The sequence below is a fragment of the Benincasa hispida genome, chromosome 8, assembly GCF_027475165.1.
Source record: "Benincasa hispida cultivar pf3 chromosome 8, pf3_genome.v1.1, whole genome shotgun sequence".
Classification (NCBI taxonomy): Eukaryota; Viridiplantae; Streptophyta; class Magnoliopsida; order Cucurbitales; family Cucurbitaceae; genus Benincasa; species Benincasa hispida.
In genome coordinates this window covers 20,060,459-20,085,441 of record NC_143485.1, presented here as the reverse complement: position 1 = coordinate 20,085,441, position 24,983 = coordinate 20,060,459, and the positions used below count along the sequence as shown (strand labels likewise).

Genomic DNA, 24,983 nt, shown 5'->3' with positions numbered 1-24,983 from the left:
GATCGTTTAGAAAACACGGCACGCTATGTGATTTTCTAAGAAATCTAAGCGATCGTTTAGGAACTAGCGTGCGATTGTTTAGGTGCGAGGTGTGCGATCGTTTAGGCACTGAACGACTATCGTATAGATTCTCGACTATGCGATCGTTTACGTTTTCACACTGATGCCAATTTTTTCGAACCTTTGCAAAATGGAACAAATTTTCATTTTATTCTTCGGTTACCATAACTGAGGCGACTGCTCCCACTAACGCGCGTTCGAGAGAAATTTTAGGCCAATTATCTATAATTAACCAATTTAATAATTAATAAATATAATCATATTATATTCTTACCCTATAGTTTGATATCACATATCTACTATAGTAATTTCTCCTCTACTTGATATAAATCATATTTATATCTAATTTCCTCCAAAATAATGTATCTCATACATTTAGTCAATTATATCATATATAATTGTACTCCCTCTTGTCAATTTGAACATTTCAAACTCAACCAAACACTGATTCTCGACTTTATCCAAACTACCCAGGGGACCTAATGGACCTGTGGCTTGAAGCTCCAATGGTACATGAATAGCTGACTAAACTCTTTAGCCACGAGATCCACCATCCGTTAACTATCAGATATTCCACTAAAGACCAAGAGCTGAACTCTTCTTACCACAATATATTTCTGTGTCCATCAGATATAATCAATTATGAGTACGATGACCCTTCACAAATGCTCGTAAGTACAGCTGGGTTAATTTACCGTTTTACCCCTGTAGTTACATCTCACTCCTTAAGTACCACTGATTCCTCTAATGAACAATGCAACATAGTCCAACTATGTGTGAACACCTTTTGGGCCAAGAGAATATGTGTGGTGCCACATCATTCAAGCCATGGAATTAGCCCTTAAGAGAGCTATCTATCTATTTACCCCTGCATTGGGGAATGAGTGAATTCCATCTTGTATACCTGAGTTCCTAGCTCCTAAATCAGACGAATCCCCAAAATGGCAGGTTTGAATCGGCGACCTGGCCACTCGCACCTATACAAATCAAAGGACCGCCCTCAATGGCAGTAGTTTCTAACTCACTCAGGATTGAGGTCATGTTACCTATGGTCATCCTAGTAAAGTGAAGTCTCTGTCATGAATGGTGTTATATAACAAGACGTTAACACTTTGTGGTCAGGTCTTATACAAACTCTTTGTATAAGCTAAAACGAATGATCAGGATTAGACCATCTGTGACAAGTTACAACACTTGTGACCATTCCACAAAGCGGGCCGCATCCGTAGCGTTACCAGGATAAGGTTTTTCTCTTATATCCATATACTACAAACCATTTTTATTATCTCTCAAGATATGATTCACTTGTATTCACCACATACATGCTTAAGTTACATACAAATAACCAAGGATTTTATGTTTATTGGTTTGTGGTAAAGCAAATAAAACACATAATCGAGCATAAAACAATATGTGAAGTAAATATCATATATTATACAACACAAGTGTTCATATAAACTATTTACAAACTACAGGACATGAGACTTTAGGGCATCAACACCAACAATCTCCTACTTGTCCTAAAGCAAAGTGGGGTATACATAAAACTAGTACAAAACAATAAACTAGGGCATAAAAAGCCAATACAAGAAAATCTCCCACTTGCCCTAGTCCAACCGCGAGCGATCCTGTAGGCCTATGCTTCGTAGGTAACCCTCAAACATTGTAGCCGTGAGAGCCTTCGTAAACAGGTCAGCAACATTGTGCTCCGAAGCGATCTTCGTGACGATCATGTCCCCTCGATGTCCTATCTCGCGGATCAAATGATACTTCCACTCTATGTGTTTGACGCGCCTGTGACTCCTCGTCTCTTTGGAGTTCGCCACTGCCCCATTATTATCACAATAGAGGGTAATAGTCCTAGACATATTTGGAACAACTTCCAGTTCTATCAAGAACTTCCTGAGTCGGACGGTCTCCTTAGCAGCTTCGCAAGCCGCTAAGTACTCCGCCTCCATAGTGAAGTCGATTATGCACCCCTACTTAGTGCTTCACCACACTACAGCTCCTCTGTTAAGAGTAAAGACTAGCCCTGATGTGGACTTGCAAGAGTCCTTATCAGTCTGAAAGTCAGAATTCGTGTATCCAGTAAGGATCAAATCCTTAGAACCATACACGAGCATGTAGTCCCTCGTTTTCCGAAGATACTTGAGGATGTTCTTCATTGCGATCCAGTGACCCTGGCCTAGGCTATTCTGATACCTACTGACTATGCCCACAGCATAGCAGATGTCTGGACGAGTACAGAGCATCGTGTACATCAAACTGCCAATGGAAGACGCATATGGGACCCATCTCATCTCCTCAACCTCTTGAGGCATCTTAGGACACATGTCCTTAGAAAAAGTGACTCCATGCCTGAATAGCAGTAGGCCCCTCTTCGATTCCTGCATCGAGTAGTTGAGCAACATCTTGTCAATGTACAATGCCTAAGACAGTGCTAGCACTTTGTTCTTACAATCCAGAAAGATCTGTATACCTAGAAAAAGCTAAGCCTCTACCAAATCTTTCATTTGGAATTGGGTCGCTAGTCAATTCTTAACTGCAGTCAGTAGACCTACATCATTCTCAATGAGTAGGATATCATCTACGTACAATACTAAGAAGACTACTGAAGCGTTGATGATCTTCTTGTAGACACAGGGTTCATCAACATTTTGGTCAAAGCTATACGACTTGATCGCAGTATCAAATTGTATGTTCCACGATCGAGACGCCTGTTTCAGCCCATAAATGGACCGATTCAGTTTGCAAACTTTTTACTTTTGATCTTGGGCTATGAATCCCTCGGGTTGCACCATGTAAATGGTCTCCTTAAGATTGCCATTCAAAAAGGCCGTCTTGACGTCCATTTGTCAGATCTCATAATTATAATAAGCCGCAATGGACAGGAGGATACGAATCGACTTTAACATGGCAACAGGCGTGAAAGTCTCCTCATAGTCGACTCCCTCTACCTGGGTATAACCCTTTGCCACAAGTCGAGCCTTGTTAATCTCTTCAAGTAACTACGTTATAAAAAAAGACAAACATGTTGCGGTCTAATCTTATACAAGCTCTTTGTATAGGATACCTCACTCAAATATCTTCATATGAACGATTAGGATACATCGTTTATAATAATTTACAATTATTGTAACAATTAAGTATCTATTTTTAGGTCCTTTTACTTTTTGATACATGTTATTTTGTTCTTTCTTTGTTTGTTATGTTTGCCATTTAACGAGTATCAATGCACGTGGATTTTATTTGAAAATTGATATTTTTAATGTAAACGAAGGTTATGTATGTTTCTCTTTTTAAAAAATCAGGTGTTCTGAATTGAAATTTATTTTATATTTTAAAATTATGCATTTTTAATTTCAACCTAAATGTTAATTTTTTAAAATATAACGATTTAAGTAAATAAAAATGATAAAGTGTATTTCAGTTATTATAACATATTATTAAGTTACGTTATTATAATTTATAAAAGAGCATTTTGGTAAACATTAATATTTGACATATTTATATTTCTCCTAGTGTAACATTAACGATACGAAATTGGCTAGTAGGTCTCATGTAATATTGAAAAATAGTTGAGATCATTAATTTATCATATTTTCTCTAGGACATACGTGGTGTTTAATGCTTATGCAATATGTTATCTTATCAGTTAGACAGACTGAATCCACCAATAATTATGTAACAAGTGACAAGTGATACTTTAAATTATCAAACTATCCAACTTCATCATGATAAGATAATAATAAGTGCATCATCTACTAATGAATAATTTGACGAACCTACCTAAAAAATTGGGTCAAAATGTTATCTAAAAAGTTTTTCAACTTAAAAGCTTTCTATAACCACTTTCAAACTTCTTTTAAATTTCATTGTACTTATAACTCTGCTTCCTCCACTTATATTCTTCCTCAAACTTCCTTTCCCATTGTATTCTTTGTCTGACAACAAAAACGACTATAAATAAAGTTGTTTCTACTTCCTTCAACATCAATGAAGGTAACTTAAATTTTTTTGAAAATTCGTAAAAATAGTTTTTCTTGGTCCATCTCGAGATCAACCACAAAAATCACTTTTCCTACCGATGCATCTAGCCAGATTATAGTTCGAGATTATATACATCTCAGTGTTAATCTCAACACTGAGATTCTATATATTTGAGCTTTTGGTGAAATTATGGGCATAATTAACACTAAAACTCATATATTTAATATTTGAGCTTTCTACTGAGATTCGGTATATATACTGAGTATAATCTTACCCAATTTTTCAAAAACTTTTATCTTTAACAAAATTTGAAAATGCTATCAATTTGGAAAATCTATTTTGATAATTGGAAAAATCCATTTAGAATTGTGGAAATTCATATAATTGTGCAAACATAAATTATGCAAGATTTGAAAAATTACATAATAATTTGATACAATATTTAGTAAACATTCTCGAAATTGGAGAAATTTTGAAAAAATATAAAATTTGGTATAAGATTTGGGAAAATTACATAAAAAAAGTAAATCTTATGTACCAAAAGCAATCAATAAGTTAGAAAATTTTGATATTTTAAAAAAATTCTTGATGGTTGATCTCACTTGATAGACCGAAAAAAACTATTTTTATGATTTTTTTAAAAAACTTACTAATTTTGTAAGGTGAAATGCTATTTCAAAACATTTTCCAAAGTTTGGTCGGTAAAAGCAAAATCATTCATACAAAAATCCAATCAACTAAGCTAACATAACTCAAGATTTGGACTTGGAAGGTGAAGTAATCCCACACCAAAACAAAATCTAAAACAAAAATTCAAATAGAAAAGAATGAGTCAATGAAGTGGATCCATAAACATCTCCAAAACACAAACAAACTAAGATTCTCTACAACTAACAAATCGATAACCAGTTTTCATTATTTCAAAAAGCATGAGCGAATATATTCCAATCCAATCAGCCAATGAAACTAAAAAAATTGTTACAATTCAAATGAGTTAACAATGAACAAATGAATTAAATAAAATTATTCACAATTAAGAATCCAAAAAATAAAAAATAAAAATCTCAAGAGGGATTTGAATAAACGATACGAACGTGAACAGGGGAACGACAAACAGGACAATGTCGTTCATTAGGAAGCCATTGATCGATGCAAAATCGATGAAAAACGTGTTTGCATTTCGGAAGCATTCGACAAATCTCACCTTCTGAAAATTCATCCAAACAAATCGAACAATCCGCATTTTTCCCCATCAATCCTCCCTCTCCGTACTGAAACAGCTTCGTCGAAATCACCGCCGTCGACGCCCGTCTTCTTGAAGAAGAATCCCCTGCCTCTGAAGCCAGAGGTTCAGCCACCGTCCCCGACGACGGCGGCCTTCCGCCTTCGATATCTCCGTTTCGATTCCAGTATTTGCGTTCGTAACAGGTGAAAATGAAGTAGACGATCATCAACGCCAGAGCGGACAGTCCTGCGAAATTTAGAAAGTCGAGATCTAGAGTTGAGAGAACGTCAACGGATAACTCCGCCGGTTGTGGAGGCGGTGGAGGCATGGTGGTTGTAGCCACGGCCGTCGGAAAGATTCTGAGAATTCAAATTTTTATTTTTATTTTTTTAAAGTGATGCGTCTTTGGAAGAGTGGAGGAGTGGTAAAAGAAATGAGATTCTTTAGCATTGATGAGAGGTTTTTTATTGGGCTTCTTCATTCATAGCAAGAGCCCAGTTGATGGGCCCTCTTAAGGCCCAGCGTGAGGAAGGGTATTTATGTAATTATCTCATCTACAATAAAACAAATATTTAAATCAATTTTTTTTTTATTGTAAAGTTGAGGAGCACAACGGAAATATGGATATGGATAAAATATAATATAATAATAAAATAATAAAATAAAATAACTAAAATTATGAACATGGAAATAACTATAATAATGTTGTGTGTATTTTCAAGATCTGTCAAATGCCACTAAGTTGGATGTAACTTGAACACTAAGCATGAATAACTACAAGGCACATGAATAACATGAACACATGACTTTTAGAACACTAAGCATTAGACATCTATTTTTATAATATATCTTGTTAGAATCTTACTAAGAAAAGCCAAATGAAAAAAAATCCTAGTGAAAGAAAAAAAAGTACATATTTCATATAATTTAATAATCCTAAAAGAATACAATATATTTTCTTTCTCTCATGGAAACATCACCTGAGATCTTTGAATCGCCGCATTCCAATTTTATGCACCAATTAAAGATTACGGTAGGTAATGCCTTTGTAAATAAATCGGCCAAGTTATCATTCGAACAAATTTGTTGTACAATGACGTCGTCATTTTCTTCGAGATCATGAGTATAGAAAAGTTTTGGTGAAATATGCTTTGTTCTATCTTTTTTAATTTATCCTCCTTTATTTGGGCTATGCATGTATTCTTTTCGTATAATATTGTTGGAAGAATTTTACTAGAAGAAAAACTACATGTTCCACGAATATGCTGAGTTATTGATCATAGACATACACATTCTTGACTTGCCTCGTGAATTGCAAGAATTTAAACATGATTTGAGGAAGTAGCTGTTATGGTATGTTTCACTAATCGCCATGATATAATAATTCCTCCATATGTGAATACATAACATATTTGTGATCTAGCTTTTGGATCAAATAAATATTCAGAATCTGCATAACCAACGAGATCAAAATTTGATTTACTCGAATAAAACAAACTCATATTAATCGTTCCCTGGAGATAACGGAAGTATATGTTTAACTCCATTCTAATGTCTTTTCGTTGGAGAAGAACTATATCTAGCTAATAAATTTATTGAAAATACAATATCTAGTCTTGTATTATTAGCAAGATATATAAGTACACTAATTGCACAAAGATATGATACTTCAGGGCCAAGAAGTTCTTCGTTATTCTCTCGAGGTTGAAATATATCTTTCTTCACATCTAGTGAACGAACTTCCATTGGAATGTTCAATGGATGTGATTTATCCATATAATTTTTTTTTCAAATTTTTTCCTGTATAAGTTGACTAATGAAAAAAATATCCTATCTACTAAATGCTCAATTTGCAAACTAAGACAATTTTTTTTTTTCGAGATCTTTCATCTCAAATTCTTTCTTAAGATATTCTATTGCTTTTGATAGTTTTTCAGAAGTTCCAATTATATTTAAGTCATTAACATATATAGTTATAATAGCAAATCTTGATTGTGATTTCTTTATGAAAACACATGGATATATTGGATTATTTTGATATCCTTCTGCCAACAAATATCCACTCGGGCGATTGTACCACATTCGTCCTTATTGTTTCAATCCATATAATGACCTCAATAACTTTAATGAATACAATTCCCGAGAATTTAATTTATATGTTTCATTAACTAGTCATGTAAAGGATTTCTTCACTAGTCGATTTTTTATTGGTATATCTTGTTGGGGTTGATGCTCTAAATCTTGTGGGTCCTTTAGTTTGTAATTGTATTGTACAAACAGTTTATTTGTTTAATAAAATTTGAGGTACTTTATTCGACATTTAGTAGTATTAACCCACAAAACCAATAAACAAACATCCAATGTTATCTTCTATAGCTTAAACATGTATGTAGAAACATACAGGTGGATTGTGTTTAAGTGATAACCTGAACGACTTGTAGTAGATGTATAAGGCTGAGTACCTTATCCTCGTGACACTACGAATACGACCGATTTTGTAGATGTTACAATTGTTGTAAAATTCTACAAATGATCTGATCCTGATTATTCATGTAGAGACATGTCAGTGGGGATGTTCTATACAAAGGATTTATATAAGATCGGAACACGGATGAATAGTCTCATTATATAACACCATTAATAGTAGAGACTTACATTTCACTAAAATGACCATAGTTGACATGACCCAAATCCTAAATGTGTTATAAACTCCTGCTTATGAAGGCGATCCTTTGATTTGCATGGGTGAGAGTGGTCAGTCTGCTGACTTAATATGCTTACCATTTTGGGGATTTATCTGATTGGAGAACTGGGAATACAACTACACAAGACAGAGTTCACTTCTTCTTTAACATCGGGGTAAGTAGATAAATTTCTCCTTTAAGGGCTGATTCTAGGGCTTGAACAATGTGGCGTTACACCCTCTCTTGGCTAGAGAGAGGTTTGGTCATAGTTGGACTATGACTTATTATTCATTAGAGGGATCGATGGTACTTAAGGAGTTAGATGTAACTATAGGGGCAAAATGGTAATTTTAGCCCAACTGTACTTATGAGCAATTTGTGAAGGGTCATCACACTGTTGATTGGTCATATCCAATGGACACAAAAATATATCTATAATGCAAAGAGTGTAGCTGTCAATCTTTAGTGGAGTGACCGACATTTAATGGAAGTTGGGTAATCTAATTAATTCTCCAAGTACCATTGGAGCTTCAAGCTAAAAGTCCATAAGGTCCCATCTATAGCTCAACTGGGATTATTGAGAATTAAATTAATTTTTGAATTAATTGAGAGAATTAATTATATATGATTTAAATTAATTATATGTGATATAATTAACATAATGTATTTGATACGTTATAATATAAAATTTATTTGAGAGAAAATAAATATTTGAATTTGATTCAAATATTGATTATATGAATTGGATTCAAATATATTTAATATAAATTTGATTTATATTGAGTACCGTAAATTATTGAGAGAATTTAAATTATAGGTTATATTGTATTTGATACAATATAAAAACTATAGGTTATGTGTTATATTTGAAATAACATATAATTTCATGTATACTATATGATAAGTTTGTTACCATATATATATATATATATATATATAACTATTTTTTAAATTCATTTTTTGAATTCATTTTAAGGAGGCAGTTACTTCCTTCCCTATTCCTTTCCCCTTAATTCTCTTAACAATATATCGTGAAAGGGGAGTTGCAGGATGCTAATTTTTTTGGTCTTCTTCCCAAAACAATATTCATAGAATGTCAGTGAATTCCCAAACGCACAATTCCCAGAAAATTTCCTCTCATCTTCTAACCTCTACCAAAATTGAAGCAAAACCCACACCTCTTGCATATTCTCAACCTTAAGGAGAATACAGAAGGTTCTTTTGTGGTGGTGTTCACTGTTATACTTGGGCATTGCTGTGTTTTGGAGTTTGTGTTCCAAGGAGGGTTCGTGATCGATCAAGAGGAACTTTCGTGAAGAATTGGTTCTTCAAGAGGTTAGTAAATCAAATCAAAATTTCTTTTCTATATTGATTTATGAAGCATGCTGTAAATTTTATTTGTAGAATACATATTTAGGTTACTAAACTTTATGTTTCTGTGTAAATTAAAATAGGGAAACGATCCCGCTTTCGTCTAGGGTTTTCACAAACCTTCATGTGGTATCAGAGCCAGGTTTTTAGTTCCCAAATTTTAAATTTTCGGAATTAAAATTTAGTTGATGGTGGGCTTCTGCAGAAATAATATGTTCATGTTGATGAATGTATAGGTTTGTGCAATATATGGATGTTTTTTGAGATTGGACTGTTTAGAATTTAATGCTTTCTTTACAAATTGGTTTGTAAGGGCCCGGTGGTTTGGGCATAATTGATACAATAGAGTCTATATTCATTTTGTCTTGTGTCGTTCATGAGTTATTAGATGAAAATTTGGAGAAAACAAGGCCCAATTCGAAGCAGAAACGAAGGAGTTCGCCATTGTACAGTAGGCGACTGTACAGTAGCATCGAGACGTTGCAACGTCTCGATGCTACGTTGCGACAGATAGAGTTGAACTTCCGCAATGTTGTGACGCTAGGGCACAACGTCACGACGCTCCGAGACGGATGTGCATGCGGTTCGGGCGATTCAAATGGGTGGTTTATTTCATTGAGAGTAGTGGTTCGTGGCTTGGTTCAACCTTTTTGGTCTTGTTCAACTGCAATTTTTTTTTTAAACATTTAGTTTTATAATTAATTAAATTAATATAAAAAGTTATATTGATTTAATTAAATTTTTGAGGAATCTAATCTAAGTCCATTTATTGCTCTTTAAATTATGCATTTGATGTATGATTTATTTTCTTTTCATATGTCATAATATATGTCATATAAAAAATCTCACCATAGGTTATGCATTTAATCATGCATGATAAGCATTATAAATGTTATAATATTATTGTATGATTTAATTTTATACCATGCTCATGCATCATATAATATAAATGTTATAATATATAATGCGTTCATTAATGACATTATCATGCATCATTTATATTATAATTGTTATAATATATAGTAAGCATGCTTGGATGAAATGTCATTATTAATTTCACTACTTTAGTATATAATGGTTATGTATGTTTAAGTAATGAAAATTAAAATTGAGATTGCATGAAACATTACACTACTTTAGGTAATTTTGTAATTGTTATAATTTTACTTAGTTTGTCAATAGTTGCAATCTTAGGTTTTAATTTATCTAATTTATTTATAATTTTTATAATTAAATGAATTAGGAATTAAAATCAAACTTAGGTTAAACTAATTTTTTAAATAGTTTAAAATATGATTCACATAGACCTAAGTTCACAATATTTCTAATATGATTAGAAATTAGTTTAATATTTTTATTCAGTTTAATAGGATTAAATTGGTCTTAATAAAAGATAAAAGTTGTAGCAAATGTAGGTATAAGGGACCTCAGTCTAAGGTCAGTCCTATCTAGGTTGGGGTATTTAAGCTGATGGAAACAAAATACCCCTACTTCGAAATTGACGTGAAAGGTGAATTAGATAGATTTTCCACAAGCATGCAATTGTTGATTAAAAAGTTTATTAAAATGTTTAATGAATATTAATCAAAATTGTTTAACTATCGAAAGTAAGTGTTACTATTGGGCAAACATAAACAATCACTTAGTAAAAATACGTAGCCGTATTTTCCTTAAGTTAAATTAACCCTAGGTAAAATGCTTAGTGGAAGGAAAATGGGTATATGATACTTCATTGTTCCTATCATGTTTCTCCCTCATAGTTCACACCATGAGACCTATACTTGACCTCGAGGCACCTTTGCTTGTGTCTTCTTATGGGTGGTGTTTGTATAGGTCAATACCAAGGTGAATGGAGAGAATGTTTATAGTAAGTGGGAGCTGGAAGTGTGTAAACACACATCCCGTGGTTTTTCTCATTAATTTGTAGTAAATTTCATGCTCGACCTCGAGGCACCTTTACTTGTGTTCTCCTACGGATGACATTTGCACGACTCTTTACTCAAACTCCAAAAATGAATAGCCGCTTTAGTTTTTTTCCAATCAGTTTTTTCCTATGGTTGGCTCATTGGGGTGAAACTATAGAATCTAAAATGAGGGGTTACACTTACAAGAAAATGTTAAGCTAGTTAAAAATTTCTGGACTGAACAATGGTGACTAATAATTATAGGAACAAAGAGTTGTTCTGTATATTGGTTGAGATGGTCTTATTTCAGTGAAGGGGTACCTGATCATCCTATGGTGACTTTTACCCTGCCTCCTAGAAACATTATTGCAAAATATATGTCACATAGGGTGCATTAATTTTTTTGCTAAATTTGATTGGTTTTCCCAAAATGGTTAATGCATGGATTACTAATATAAATAAATTGTATAAGAAATTTTATCAATATGACTTCCATGACTCTTAATTTACTTGTCGTCGAAAAACTTATTGACGAAAATTACGTCACCTAGAAAAACACAACCAATACAGTTCTTATCATTGATGACTTAAAATTTGTCCTAATGGAGGATTGTTCTCTAGTCCCAGCTTCTAATGCCACTCGAAATGTTTGGGAGGCATACGAGCATTGGGTATGGGCAAATGATGAGGCTCGAGCGTACATCTTGGCAAGCCTATCTGAGGTCTTGGCTAAGAAGCATGAGCCCATGCTTACTGCTCGTGAGATTATGGAGTCCCTAAGGGGAATGTTTGGACAACAGTCCACTCAGCTCAGGCATGGCGCTTTTAGATTCATCTTCAATGCCTTCATGTAAGAAGGGGCCTTTGTTCGAGAACACGTTTTGAACATGATGGTCCATTTTAATGTGACGGAGATGAATGGGTCTGCCATTGATGAAGCTAGTCAGGATAACTTCATCCTAAAAACTTTACCTGAAATTTTCTTACAGTTCCGTAGCAACATTGTTATGAACAGAATTGACTACAAATTGGACCACCCTGCTCAATGAGTTACAGATCTGTCAGTCCTTGATGAAATCCAAGGAACAGAAAGGTGAGACAAATGTTACCTCGTCCTCTAAGAGGTTCTATAGAGGTTCGACCTTTGGAACCAAGTCTGTACTTTCCTCTTTCGGCACCAAAAATTGGAAGAAGAAGAAAGGTGGAAAGAGAAAGACTAACCCACCAGTTATTGCCCAAAAGGGCAAGAAAACCAAGGCTGCAAAGGGAATTTGTTTCCATTGAAACTAGAAGGGACATTGGAGAGAGAATTTTCCCAAGTACTTAGCAGAAAAGAAGAAGGTCAAGTAAGGTAAATACGATTTACTTGTATTGGAAACTTTCCTAGTGGAGAATGATGATTCGGCCTGGATAGTTGATTTGGGCACCATTAACCACGTTTTTTCTTCAATTTAGGGAATTAATTTCTTACGACAGCTGGAGGCTGGTGAGATGTCGATTCATGTAGGAATTGGGCACGTTGTCTTTGCAAGGGTAGTAGGAGAACTTCTACTTACTTTATAGAAAGCATTTATCTTTTAAGAAAATATTTATGTTGTTCCTAACTTAAAGAGAAACTTAATCTTTGTAAAGTGTCTTCTTGAACAAAATTATACTTTACCTTTTTTGGTAAATAAAGTGTTTATTTACCAAAAAATGGTAGTGATATTTGTTTTGCCAAACTAGAGGATAATCTATATGTGCTAAGACCGTTAGCAACTAAAGCTCTCTTAAATACTGAACTGTTTAAAACTGCGGTAAGTCAAAATAAAAGATAGCATCTAAGAGTACGACACATAAATCTTAATAGGATTGAAAAACTGGTTAAGAATGGATTTCTAAGTGAGTTAGAAGAAAATTTTGTATTATGTGAGTCATACCTTGAAGGCAAAATGACTAAAAGATCTTTTTACTAGAAAAGCTCACAGAGCCAAAGAGCCCTAGCTTGTACATTCAAACCTCTATGGTCCAATAAATGTTAAGACAAAATGAGGGTTTGAATATTTCATCACTTTTACAGATGATTATTCCAGATATAGGTATGTTTATTTAATGCAACATAAGTCTAAAGCCTTTCAAAAGTTCAAATAGTACGAGGCTGAAGTTGAAAATGCATTATACAAAACAATTAAAGCATTTCGATCTGATCGAAGTGAAGAATATATGGATATGATATTCCAGGACTATTTGATAGAACATGGAATAACATCTCAACTCTCAGCAGTTGTCACAGCTCAGTAGAATGGTGTATCAGAAAGGAGAAATCGAACCCTGTTGGACATGACTTAGTCTATGATGAGTTATGCTTCCTTACCAGACTCGTTTTGTGGTTATGCAGTACAGACTACAACCTACATTTTGAGCTGTGTTCCATTCAAGAGTGTTACGAAAACACCTTTGGAATTATGGAATGGTCGTAAAGGTAGTTTACACAATTTCATGATTTAGGGTTGCCCAGCATCTGTGCTTGAGGTAAATCCTAAGAAATTGGAGCCTCGTTCAAAATTGTGCCTATTTGTAGATTAACCTAAAAGAATGAGAAGTGGTTACTTCTATGATCCTAAAGATAATAAAGTGTTCGTGTTGAAAAATTTTATGTTTTTAGAAGAGGACCATATAAGGGAACATAAGTCCCGCAGTAAGATAGTATTAAGTGAACTTTCCAGTAAAACTACTGAACCTTCAACAAGAGTTGTTGAATAGCCCAATACCTCAACAAGAGTTGTTGAATTTGGTTTATCTAGTAGATCACATCCACCTCAAACGTTGAAGAAGCCTCGATGTACTAGGATGGTTATGAACCCGCCTATACATGGGTTTAACAGAAACCCTAGCTATCGTAGTTGATGGCGATGTTGAGGATCCATTGTCTTACAAGAAGGCAATGAAGGATGTTGAGAAAGATGAATGGATCAAAGCTGTAGATCTCGAAAAGAATCTACAAGAGAAAATATGTTTGTAGATCAACTTAATGGGGTAAAACTTATAGGTTGCAAATGAATCTACAAGAGAAAATACGGTGCTGATGGGAAGGTGAAAACCTTCAAGGCTAGACTTGCGGAAAAGGGTATACCCAAATTGATTGAGTCGCCTATGAAAAGACTTTCTCTCTTGTTGCCATGTTGAAGTCTATCCAGATACTCCTGTTCATTGCCTCATATTATGACTATGAGATTTGGGAAATAGATGTCAAGACTGCTTTTCTGAATGGCAATCTTGAGGAGACCATATATATGGAGCAGCCTGAGAGATTCATAACCAAGGTCAAAAGCATAAGGTTTGCAAGCTTAATCAGTCCATTTATGGATTGAAACAAGCTTTTCGATCTTGGAATATAAGATTTGATACTGCGATTAAATCTTATGGCTTTGATCAAAATGTTAATCAGTATTGTGTTTACAAAAGAATCATCAATAGTTTAGTAGTTTTTCTTGTGTTGGATGTAGACGATATCCTACTCACTTGGAATGATGTATGTCTATTGACTAAAATTAAAGATTGGCTAGCTACACAATTCCAAATGAAATATTTGGGAGAGGTGCAGTTTGTTCTGGGCATTCAAAACTTTAGGGATCGAAAAAATAAAACGTTGGCCCTGTCTTAGGCATCATACATTGACAAGATGCTTGTCAAGATTTCGATGTCCAACTTCAAGAGAGGTTTGCTCCATTTTAGGCATGGAGTTACTTTGTCTAATGAACCGTGTCCTAAGAAAACTCAAGAGGTTGAGGAATGAGACGGATCCCCTATGCATTGGCTGTTGGTAGCCTGATGTATGTGATGTTATGTACTAGACCTGACATTTGCTATGAAGTGAGAATAATCAATAGATATCAGTCTAATCCAAGATTTGATCACTGAACCGCCGTTAAGAACAGCCTCAAGTATCTTCAGAGAACGAGGGACTACATGCTTGTGTATGGTTCTAAGGATTTAATCCTTAGAGGATACACAGACTCTGATTTTCAGACTGATAAGGATTCTAGGAAATCCACTTCAGGATCAGTGTCCACTCTTAACGGAGAGGCTGTAGTTTGAAGGAGCACCAAGCAAGGATTCATTGCTGACTCCATTATGAAGGCTGAGTATGTAGCAGCTTGTGAAGCTGCCAAAAAAGCTGTGTGGCCCAAGAAATTCCTGACTGATCTGGAAGTGGTTCTAGACATGTCAAAGTCCATCACTCTTTATTGTGATAATAGTGGTGTTGTGGCTAATTCTCGATAGTCACAAACGTGGGAAGCACATAGAGTGGAAATATCATCTCATTCGAGAGATTGTGCATCGAGGGGATATGATCGTCACGCAGATTTCTTCGGAGCACAACTTTGCTGATCCATTTACAAAGGCCCTCACGATTAAGGTATTTGAGGGTCACCTGCGGAGTATGGGTCTATGTGACATTCCACATCTAGTCTAGGGCAAGTGGGAGATTTTGTACTAGGTGCGTATTATCCCCTAGTTTCTTGCTTTGTATACTTTTGTATTAGTATGACTTTTATGATGTACACCCCATTGGCTTTAGGAAAAATGAGAGATTGTTGGGATTGGTGCCCTAAATCTTGTGAGTCCTCTAGTTTTAATTGTATTGTACAAACAGTTTATTTATTTAATAAAATTTGAGGTTATTCGACATTTAACAACTGTAACCCACAAAACCAATAAACAAACATCCAATGTTATCTTTTGTAGCTTAAACATGTATGTAAAGACATATAGGTGGATTGTGTTTAAGTGATAACCTGAACCATGTTGGTTTACAGAAACATGCAATGAAAGAAAACAAGATCATTAAGCATTCTAATTACTCAATTTTGACATCAAAATAAGCATGTTCATAGGGTATTAAGAGGGTTTCAACACATACCTTTGAAGATCCTCTTCAAACACGAATTTGAGCTACAATCTTTTCCAATTCTTGCTGTGGACTACCACTAGAGCTTCCCTACTATTCTTTAGGAGCCTTAGATTGAGTTGTGGGACTCAAAACAAACTTGAACTTAGGGAATTGGAGGAAAGATTTTCGGGTTTTTCAGCTTGTTGAAGAACAACTTCTTCAATCTTAAAAAACTCAGTAATTCAGCAATTGCATCAACTTTTCCACTCAATCAAGAGTGATTTTATTAAATGACTCTCATGCAAACTGATCACTTCAAGTGATTCCAGCTACTCCTTGAATTTGATGGTAGAATTATGTATAAAAAAGTGACTAACCTTCTTGTTTGAAAGTGGGAAAATCCCACATTTGGATTTTCCATTTTTCAATTTTCCTTGTTTGATTATCGAAATAAAAACTTTTTCTAATTTTAATTCTTTAATTAAAATTGAAATTTTTTTATTAATTTTACAAAAATTAATTCAATAATCAATTTTTCTAATAAAATTAATAATTAATAATTAATTAAACAATTTAATTAATTCTATTCATTTAATATCAAATATTAAATTAATTTGTCACCAAATCTATCACCATGAATCCCTATTCATGAAATTAATATTTAAATCATATTTATATATTAATCGATTATGCAATTACGTTTAATTCCAAAATTAAACATGTAATTATATCACATATAATTACTAATTCCCTTAATTCGAATTTTAACGTTTCAAATCAACTTATCACGCTATTCTAAGGCTAATCTATTTGTGAACTAGTAGGGGGACCTAATGGACCTACAGATCATGGGCTCTAACGAACCAAGATTAATTACCTAAACTCTTTACACCAAATTAACCCCCATTCATTAACTATCGGGTCACTCCACTAAAGCTTAGTAGTTGCACTCCCCTCACTGTAGATATATTGTGTCCACTCGATATAACCATAATTAGTAAGTTAACCCTTCACAGGTTGTTCTTAATAACGACTGGGTCAAAAAGCTGTTTTACCACTGAGATTACCTCTTGTTCCTTAAGTTCTAATGGCACTCTAATGAACAATTGGTTTGTGATTCGATCATCACCCAGTCTCTCTCAGGCCAATGAGAGGGTGGGCCCCTTGTTCAAGACTTAGAGTCAACACTTAGGGAAATGCCTCTCTACTATCCCTGAAAGCGGGTAGAAGTGAATTCTGTCTTGCACTCTATGTCCCCAGCTATCTATCGGGTCTTACCCCTGAAATGAGAGGCTTATTGAGCCGGCGCTGTTGAGCCAACCCTCACCTATGCAAATCTAAAGATAATCCCGAATAAATAAGAGTTCATAGTTAGTTCAGGATTAAGGTCAAGTTACCTAGGTCATCGTTTTGAAATAGTTAGTCTTAAACAGTAAAAACCGTTATAAAGTAAGAGTGATTTATTTCTTGGTACAATCTTATGCAAACTCATTGCACAGGATGTCCTAACTCCATGTCATCACATGAATGAATCAAGATCACTTCGTTTGTAGTACTTTACAACTCCTTGTAACAACTACAGAGTGGGCCATATTTGATAGTGTTACCAGAGTAAGACACCCAACCTTATTCGTATACTATAGATCATTTTGACTATTTAATCAAACCTGATCCACTCTTGTGTCTCCACATAGAGTTCAAGTACTCATGTATAAATCATGGATCTTTTAGTTTATTGGATTTATTTCTAAACCGAAATAAGAAATTCATATATTCACCAGGATGACCATTATATAACACTGAATCACGAAATTAATAGTCTCATTATATTACATTGTTAATCGTAGAGTCTTACATTTCACTAGGATGACCATAGGTGACATAACCTGAATTCAGAGTGAGTTATGAACTACTTCATATGAAGGCAATCCTTTGATTTGTGTGGGTGAGAGTGGCTAGTTCACCGATTCAATATGCCTAGCATTTTGAGGATTTATCTGATTGGGGAGCTGGGAACATAGTTACACCAAACGAAATTCATTCCTTCCCTAACGTCAGGGTAAGTAGATAAATTGCTCCCTTAAGAACTTATTATGGGGATTGAACAATATGGCACCACAATCTCTTTTGCCTCGAGAAGGGTTTGGTCATATTTGGACTATGATTTATTGTTCATTAGAGGAATCATGAATACTTAAGGAGTTAGATGTAACTATAGGGGCAAAACGATAGTTCTGACCTAGTTGTACTTACAAGCAATTTGTTAAGGGTAATCACTATTGATTGGTCATATCCAATGGACACAGAAATATATCTGTAGTACGAAGAGTGCATCTGTCAATCTTTAGTGTAGTGAATGGAAGTTAATGAAAGTGGGTAATTTAATTAAACGAGTTTAATTAATTATCCAAGTACCGTTGGAGTTTCAATCTATAGATCCATAAGATCCCCTCTATAGCTCAACTGGGATTATTGAGAATTAAATTAATTTTGGATTAATTTGAATTGTTCAAATTAATTAAAAGAATTAATTATATATGATTTAAATTAATTATATGTGATATAATTAACCTAATGTATGGATACATTATAATATAAAATTTATTTGATAGCAAATAAATATTTGAATTTGATTCAAATATTAATGATATGAATTGGATTCATATATATTTAATATAAATTTGATTTATATTGAGTACCATAAATTGTTGATAGAATTTAAACTATAAGTTATATTATGTTTGATATAATATAAAAACTATAGGTTATGTGTTATATTCGATATAACATATAGTTTAATGTATAAAGTTGATTATCGTGTATATATATATATATATATATATAATCATCTTTTAAATTCATTTGAAGAAGAGAGTTATGTAACTCCCTCCCCTCTAATTCTCTCAATAATATATCATGAGAGGGGAGTTGGAGGAAGTTGATTTTTTTAGTCTTTTTCCCTAAACAATACATATAGAACGTCAGTGAATTCCCCCATGCACAATTTCCAGAAATTTCTTCTCATCTTCTAACCTCTGTCAAAATTGAAGCAAAGCCCACCCCTCTTGCATATTCTCAACCCTAAGTAGAATACAGAAGGTTCTTTTGTGGTGGTGTTCATCGTTATACTTGGGTGTTGTTGTGTTTTGGAGTTTGTGTTCCAAAGAGGGTTTATGACCGATCAAAAGGATTTTTTGTGAAGAATTGGTTCTTCAAGTGGTAAGTAAATCAAACCAAAATTCCTTCTCTATATTGATTTATGAAGCATGCTGTAAATTTTCTTTGTAGAATGCATAATTAGGTTACTGAATTTTATGATTATGTGTAAACTAAAATTAGGAAACGATATCGTGTCCATCTAGGGTTTTCACAAACCTTCATTTATATCCTTAACCACGCCTTTTTTAATATTAATTATTTCTTGTTTTCAAGAACTTTTATCTTTGAAATCCACTGGTCTGCCACGCTTCTGCCGTGCTCCAGATTCATTAGTAGCAACTTGTTGTGTTGGGATATCAATTTTTGATGGGACATTTGCAACTGGTATATGTGACTTAGTTACTTTCTTTGCATCTATAAATGCATCTGGTAATTGATTTGTGATAACTGGTAGAAATAAAAGTTATTAAAGCTCAAATTATTAAAACAATGGGAGAAAACGATGCAGAAATAGGCAATAGTATGATTGAATGCGGCAAACTAAAAGAAATTGCGATCGCTAATGCTTATCGCATAAAAGCAGTTAATTCGCCTATTTTTGTGCAGGTACAATGTGATGGTGCATATGAAATTGTGATCTAAGGATACAACGTGATGGCACACTTGAGTTTACGGCCGCAAGAAGTACCTCAAAAGCGATCGTATAAAGACCTTACATAGAAGCGACAACATAATAAATCATGATGGGACGTAAAGCTGATAATGGTCAATTCTGAAATACAGTTGACGATTGTTAAAGACCATACCGTTGCAAATACATTGAACTTCCGGTGACTTTCAGACGGCGCAACAGAGTATGGAAATTAATGCTACCCATCTTTGTAATCATTTGTCAGAAGAGCTGCATCACCTTGAAATCTATAAATACCCAATGCTACCAAACCAGAGACAACAAAGAGCAAGGAGGCGAGGCAAAGTCGAGGGAAGGGAATCCTTGAAAATAAATTAATTTTTTGAAAGGTCGAGAGACTACCAGAAAATAGCATGAAGGCGAGACATCGCATACTTGTTACAACTCCACTCTTTCATCACTCCACGTTTAATTCCATCGCATTAGAAAATCTAAATTAAATCACCATTTACTTCTCTATCACCACCGCAATAGAATTAGAGAGTCCGTTGCATATCTATTTAGTAATCCCTGTGTTCGACCCTAGACTTACCAGGACCCTAAGAAGGCTTATACTTGGGCTTTGTTAGGAAAACTTGTATGATCATCGCATCCACACATCATCGCATGATAAACCAACGCATCAAGTTTTTGGCACCGTTGCCATGGATTACGGTATAGATTGCACTAACATCAAACCTCTTTGATCTTTGCAGCTCTCAACCTTTGTTGAATTTCCATTCCATCTGTGAAAGAAGAAGAAAGCGTCGCATGAGCGAAGGACACACTCCTAAGCTCAAATACGACCCAGAGATCGAAAGAACTTTTCACAAGAGATAGAGAAACAGACGTAAACGACCAGGAAAAGTTCACATAATGGCTGAACAACCTGAAAAACGAGTAGCAAATGAAAACAACATGATAGAAAATCCTAACCTACTAGCAAATGATCGCAATAGACCCATCCAGGACTATGCGTCACCAAACTTGTATGATTTCTCCCCAGGAATCATGAGACCAGCATTGGATGGATCAAAGTTCGAGATGAAGCCAGTAATGTTCAAATGATACAAACAACAGAACAGTTTGGAGGACGATGTGGTGAAGATCTGCACGCCCATCTATGAATCTTCATTGAAATTTGCAACACTTTTGTGTTCCCTAATATTTCTCAGAAGAGGTTCGACTCACGTTATTTCCATTTTCACTATGCGATAAAACAAGAAAATGGGCTTACTCTCTCGAACCAGGAGAGATAACTTCATGGGAGCAAGTCATGGAAAAGTTTATGAAAAAGTATTTTCCTCCCACAAAGAATACCAGAAGGAGAAAATTGATCACCAATTTTGAACAAGAAGAAGATGAATCGCTCAGTGATGCATGGGCGAGTGTTGGAAGGAAAATTAGGGACGGATGGGGTTATGCACGCAATCATGCGTTAGACATGGCTTAAGCTATGCGTTTACGCCCATGCGTCTGAGGTCATGCGTCGGAATGATAATGCGTTAATCTGGTATGCAATGACCACGCATTCCCATCACAAGTTTTCTTACGTTCACGGCAAGTATAACGCGAACGCAAGTTTCTCAGGTAATCCGAGGTCGAACACAAAGACTTGTCACTCAATAATGCTTGTGAAGCAATGCTTTTGAGGCAATGAATAAAAAATAAAAAGAAGAAGTTTAATGGATATACACACTAGTCCTACTTCTAACTAAACAGATAGAGCAATAAAAGACTTGCAATGAGAATTGGTAGATACACAACAACCGTTAATGCATAGTAATTTTTTTTATCTTAAATCGCCCGAGTATTCCCAGCTCATCGCACTAACGTATAGCATACCTCTCGGTGGTCAGCCACATGACTATATCTCTATAGTGCATGGTTACGTCGAGCATAAGATTGTGTCTATCTCTAGGAACAATGCATACTTTGCTTTAGTATGTTCCATCTCTTACCTTTTCAGGCAATTAGACGCGGCTATTTAACTTATAAACAAGCAATGCAATAACCCATAGACAAACGTTGCAACAACCTTTCACCAAGAAAAGAGGATTAACTTACTATACTCGCTCAACGCACACCTCTCGGTGGGTTGCTACATGTGTTCTATCTCTAGGCTACACGATTAAGTATGCGATCGCCTTTGATAAATAAACGCCTGAAGATAAACAATGATAGAGATAAAGATGATAAAGAAGATGGCATTGAAGGAATCAAGAGATGCATTGATTACAAAATGTCTTAATATCTTAAGCTAAAATGTAATACAATATAGAGGTTAAAAGAGAAATGAAGGACTCTGCGTCAAGGTTGCTGATGGTGCCATGGATGAATGGTGGAAATGTCTCTCTCGAGCTCTATCTCCGGCAAAAGCTCCGGTCGTCACTCGGTCTGGTTTGTGGAGGTGAAGAATTCTCACTGAAAATCTTACTCAAGCTCTCATATGTGATCGCAAACCTCTGCCTTGAGGCAGAAGTTCAGATGTCTTGAAATGAAGGTCCAAGGGGCTATTTATAGAGTTTAAACGCTGACAACTATCATAATTTCGTTATGACTCACTGTTGCTTTTGTCGCGGTATGGGCATTGTCACATCGTCTTATCTTATTGATACTCCCAAGGTATGTGTCCGAGCTTGATTCAGCTGAAGTTATCAACACGTTCTACCTATCTTGCGATCTTCTATTATGGTTATCACTCCGTGGCCGCAATCTCCAAGTGATTATCGCATTCACTTGATCACTGCAACTTCCATTCGATAGATGCATGCGATCACCACATGCATTCATCTATGCAATAACTCAATTTTCAGCGCACACGTTTGTCTTTGCGTTCGTCTGGCTTCAACGCATGCATTTGATTCCTATGATAGCTACAAAAATAGATACTTTGGCACAGAGTAACGCATAATATTGGGTCAATGAGGATTTAGGTGCTAATCGATGCAAAACTCAATTTTTCACAAATTCTAAGTATTATCACCGCGTTTTCTACTTGTTAGCCCTCATAATTCTAAATAAAAGGCTCATAATAACTGACATTTATGCCAGTTATCAGTGAGATTCAAGAGACTAGTACGCAACTTCCCACACAATGGATTGTCGGATTGACTCCAAATAGAGATTTTCTATCATGGACTCAATTCTGCATAGCAGGCAGCTACCAATGCGGCAGTACAGAAGGTTTGCTGGACAAAACATATGATGAAGCAAAGAACATTCTTGATCGCATCTCGAAAAACCACGAAGATTGGCAAGAAAGCGATCAAAGAATAAAACCCAGAGAAGGTAATGCGCGTAATGGTGCCATTGCATCATTGCAAAATTAGATGAATGCGATGATAAACTTGTTGCAAGGCATCACAATAAACAATTCAGGAACTCGAAATGGGCAAGTCAATGCGATAGAGCAAACAAGCACCAGTTGTGTTATATGTGAAGAATCGCATTCATTTAAGGAATGTCCATGAAATCCTCAATCAATCTACTTTGTCAAAAACAATCATTTTTTAAACACTTACAACCCGGGGTGGCGAAATCACCCTAATTTTTCTTGGAAGAACAACCAACAGCAAGGCAGTCAGCCTGTGGCTCAGAGAGAGGGACCGTCAGGATTTTTCCATAGAACTAATGGACAACAGCAACAGCAAGCTAGCAGCTCTCAAACACCATCCTCATCATCCTTGGAAAACTTGTTGAAGCAATACATTGAAAAGAATGAAATAGTCCTTCAAAACCAAGCTACATCCATCCACAATTTGGAAATTCAAATAGGACAAATTGCCTAGCTCAACTGAGCTTCCACGCAATCCGGGGAATACAGGAAAAGAACACTGCCAGGCAGTCACACTAAGAAGTGGAAAGGTGGTGATAGAAGTCAGGAAGAAGCCTAGCAAGACCGAGTCAAAGGAGAAACCTGCGATTGAATCAAAGAAACCTCTATCGCAAACTGGGTCAAAGGAATCCGAGACTATGGAAATAAAAGATGCGATCACCTCTAAGCCTCCAGACCATGAAACATTGAAAGTACAACTACCTCTATTTCCTCAAAAACTGAAAAAGAAATAAAACGATGCAGGTCAGTATCATTGCTTCCTAGAAATATTGAAACAATTGTACATCAATATTCCATTCGTAGAAGCGATAGAGCAGATGCCGGTGTATGCTAAATTTTTTAAGGAAATTGTCTCGAAGAAGAGAGGCATGGGAAGATTTGCAATGGTGGCATTGCCACAAGAATCAAATACTATAATCCCACCAAAGATGCGCGACCCAAGCAGTTTCACAATACCCTGCTCAATAGGAGGGATCTATATTGGTCAAGCATTATGCAATCTTGGGGAAAGCATAAACTTAATGCCCCTTTCAATTTTCAAAAGATTGAATGTAGGACAGCTAACACCCACAACAGTGACTCTCCAACTCGCAGATAGGTCCTTAGTGCACCCTGAAGGGAAATTAAAGGATGTCTTGGTAACAATAGACAAATTCATTCTACCTGCAGACTTCATTATCTTAGATTATGAGGCAGATAAAGATGTTCCAATCATATTGGGACGACCATTCTTATTTACTAGTCATGCTCAGATAGATGTGCACAAGGGAGAAATCACAATGAGCATCAATGAAAAGAAGCTCAGGTTCAATATTATCAAGGTAATAAACTACCCAGATGAGGAAGGCTTATCAGATTCCAATGATGAACACACTTGCGTTGAAGATTGAGAGTCCGAGGAAGGAAATGAAGAAAGAGAGGATGCGATAACATCCATAGAGACTTTCCATGCAATAACAGAGACATTGAATAATGAAGAAATGTTGAATTTGGATGAAGAAAGAAAAGTACAGAAGCCCTCTTTAGAGCAACCACCTACACTGGAACTAAAAACTCTACCAACCCACTTGAAGTTTATATTTCTCGGCCAGAATGAAACCTTACTAGTCATCATATCCTCTGCGTTACCTGAAGAAAAAGAAACTGTGCTACTCAGTGTTCTAAAGAAATATATTAGAGCAATCGGATGGACGCTCGCAGATATCAGAG

The 24,983-nt window shown here is 35.3% G+C and overlaps 2 protein-coding genes across 2 annotated transcripts; one reads left to right on the top strand and one right to left on the bottom strand.

Moving 5' to 3' along the window:
- Positions 1–4,942: 4,942 nt before the first annotated feature.
- LOC120083965 (putative E3 ubiquitin-protein ligase ATL44) lies at positions 4,943–5,730 on the bottom strand. The gene has a single exon (XM_039039871.2). The coding sequence runs from the start codon at positions 5,601–5,603 to the stop codon at positions 5,115–5,117; it is 489 nt and encodes a 162-aa protein (XP_038895799.1). The 5' UTR covers positions 5,604–5,730; the 3' UTR covers positions 4,943–5,114.
- Positions 5,731–24,091: 18,361 nt separating this feature from the next.
- On the top strand, positions 24,092–24,664 carry LOC120083964 (uncharacterized). The gene has a single exon (XM_039039870.1). The coding sequence runs from the start codon at positions 24,092–24,094 to the stop codon at positions 24,662–24,664; it is 573 nt and encodes a 190-aa protein (XP_038895798.1).
- Positions 24,665–24,983: the final 319 nt, after the last annotated feature.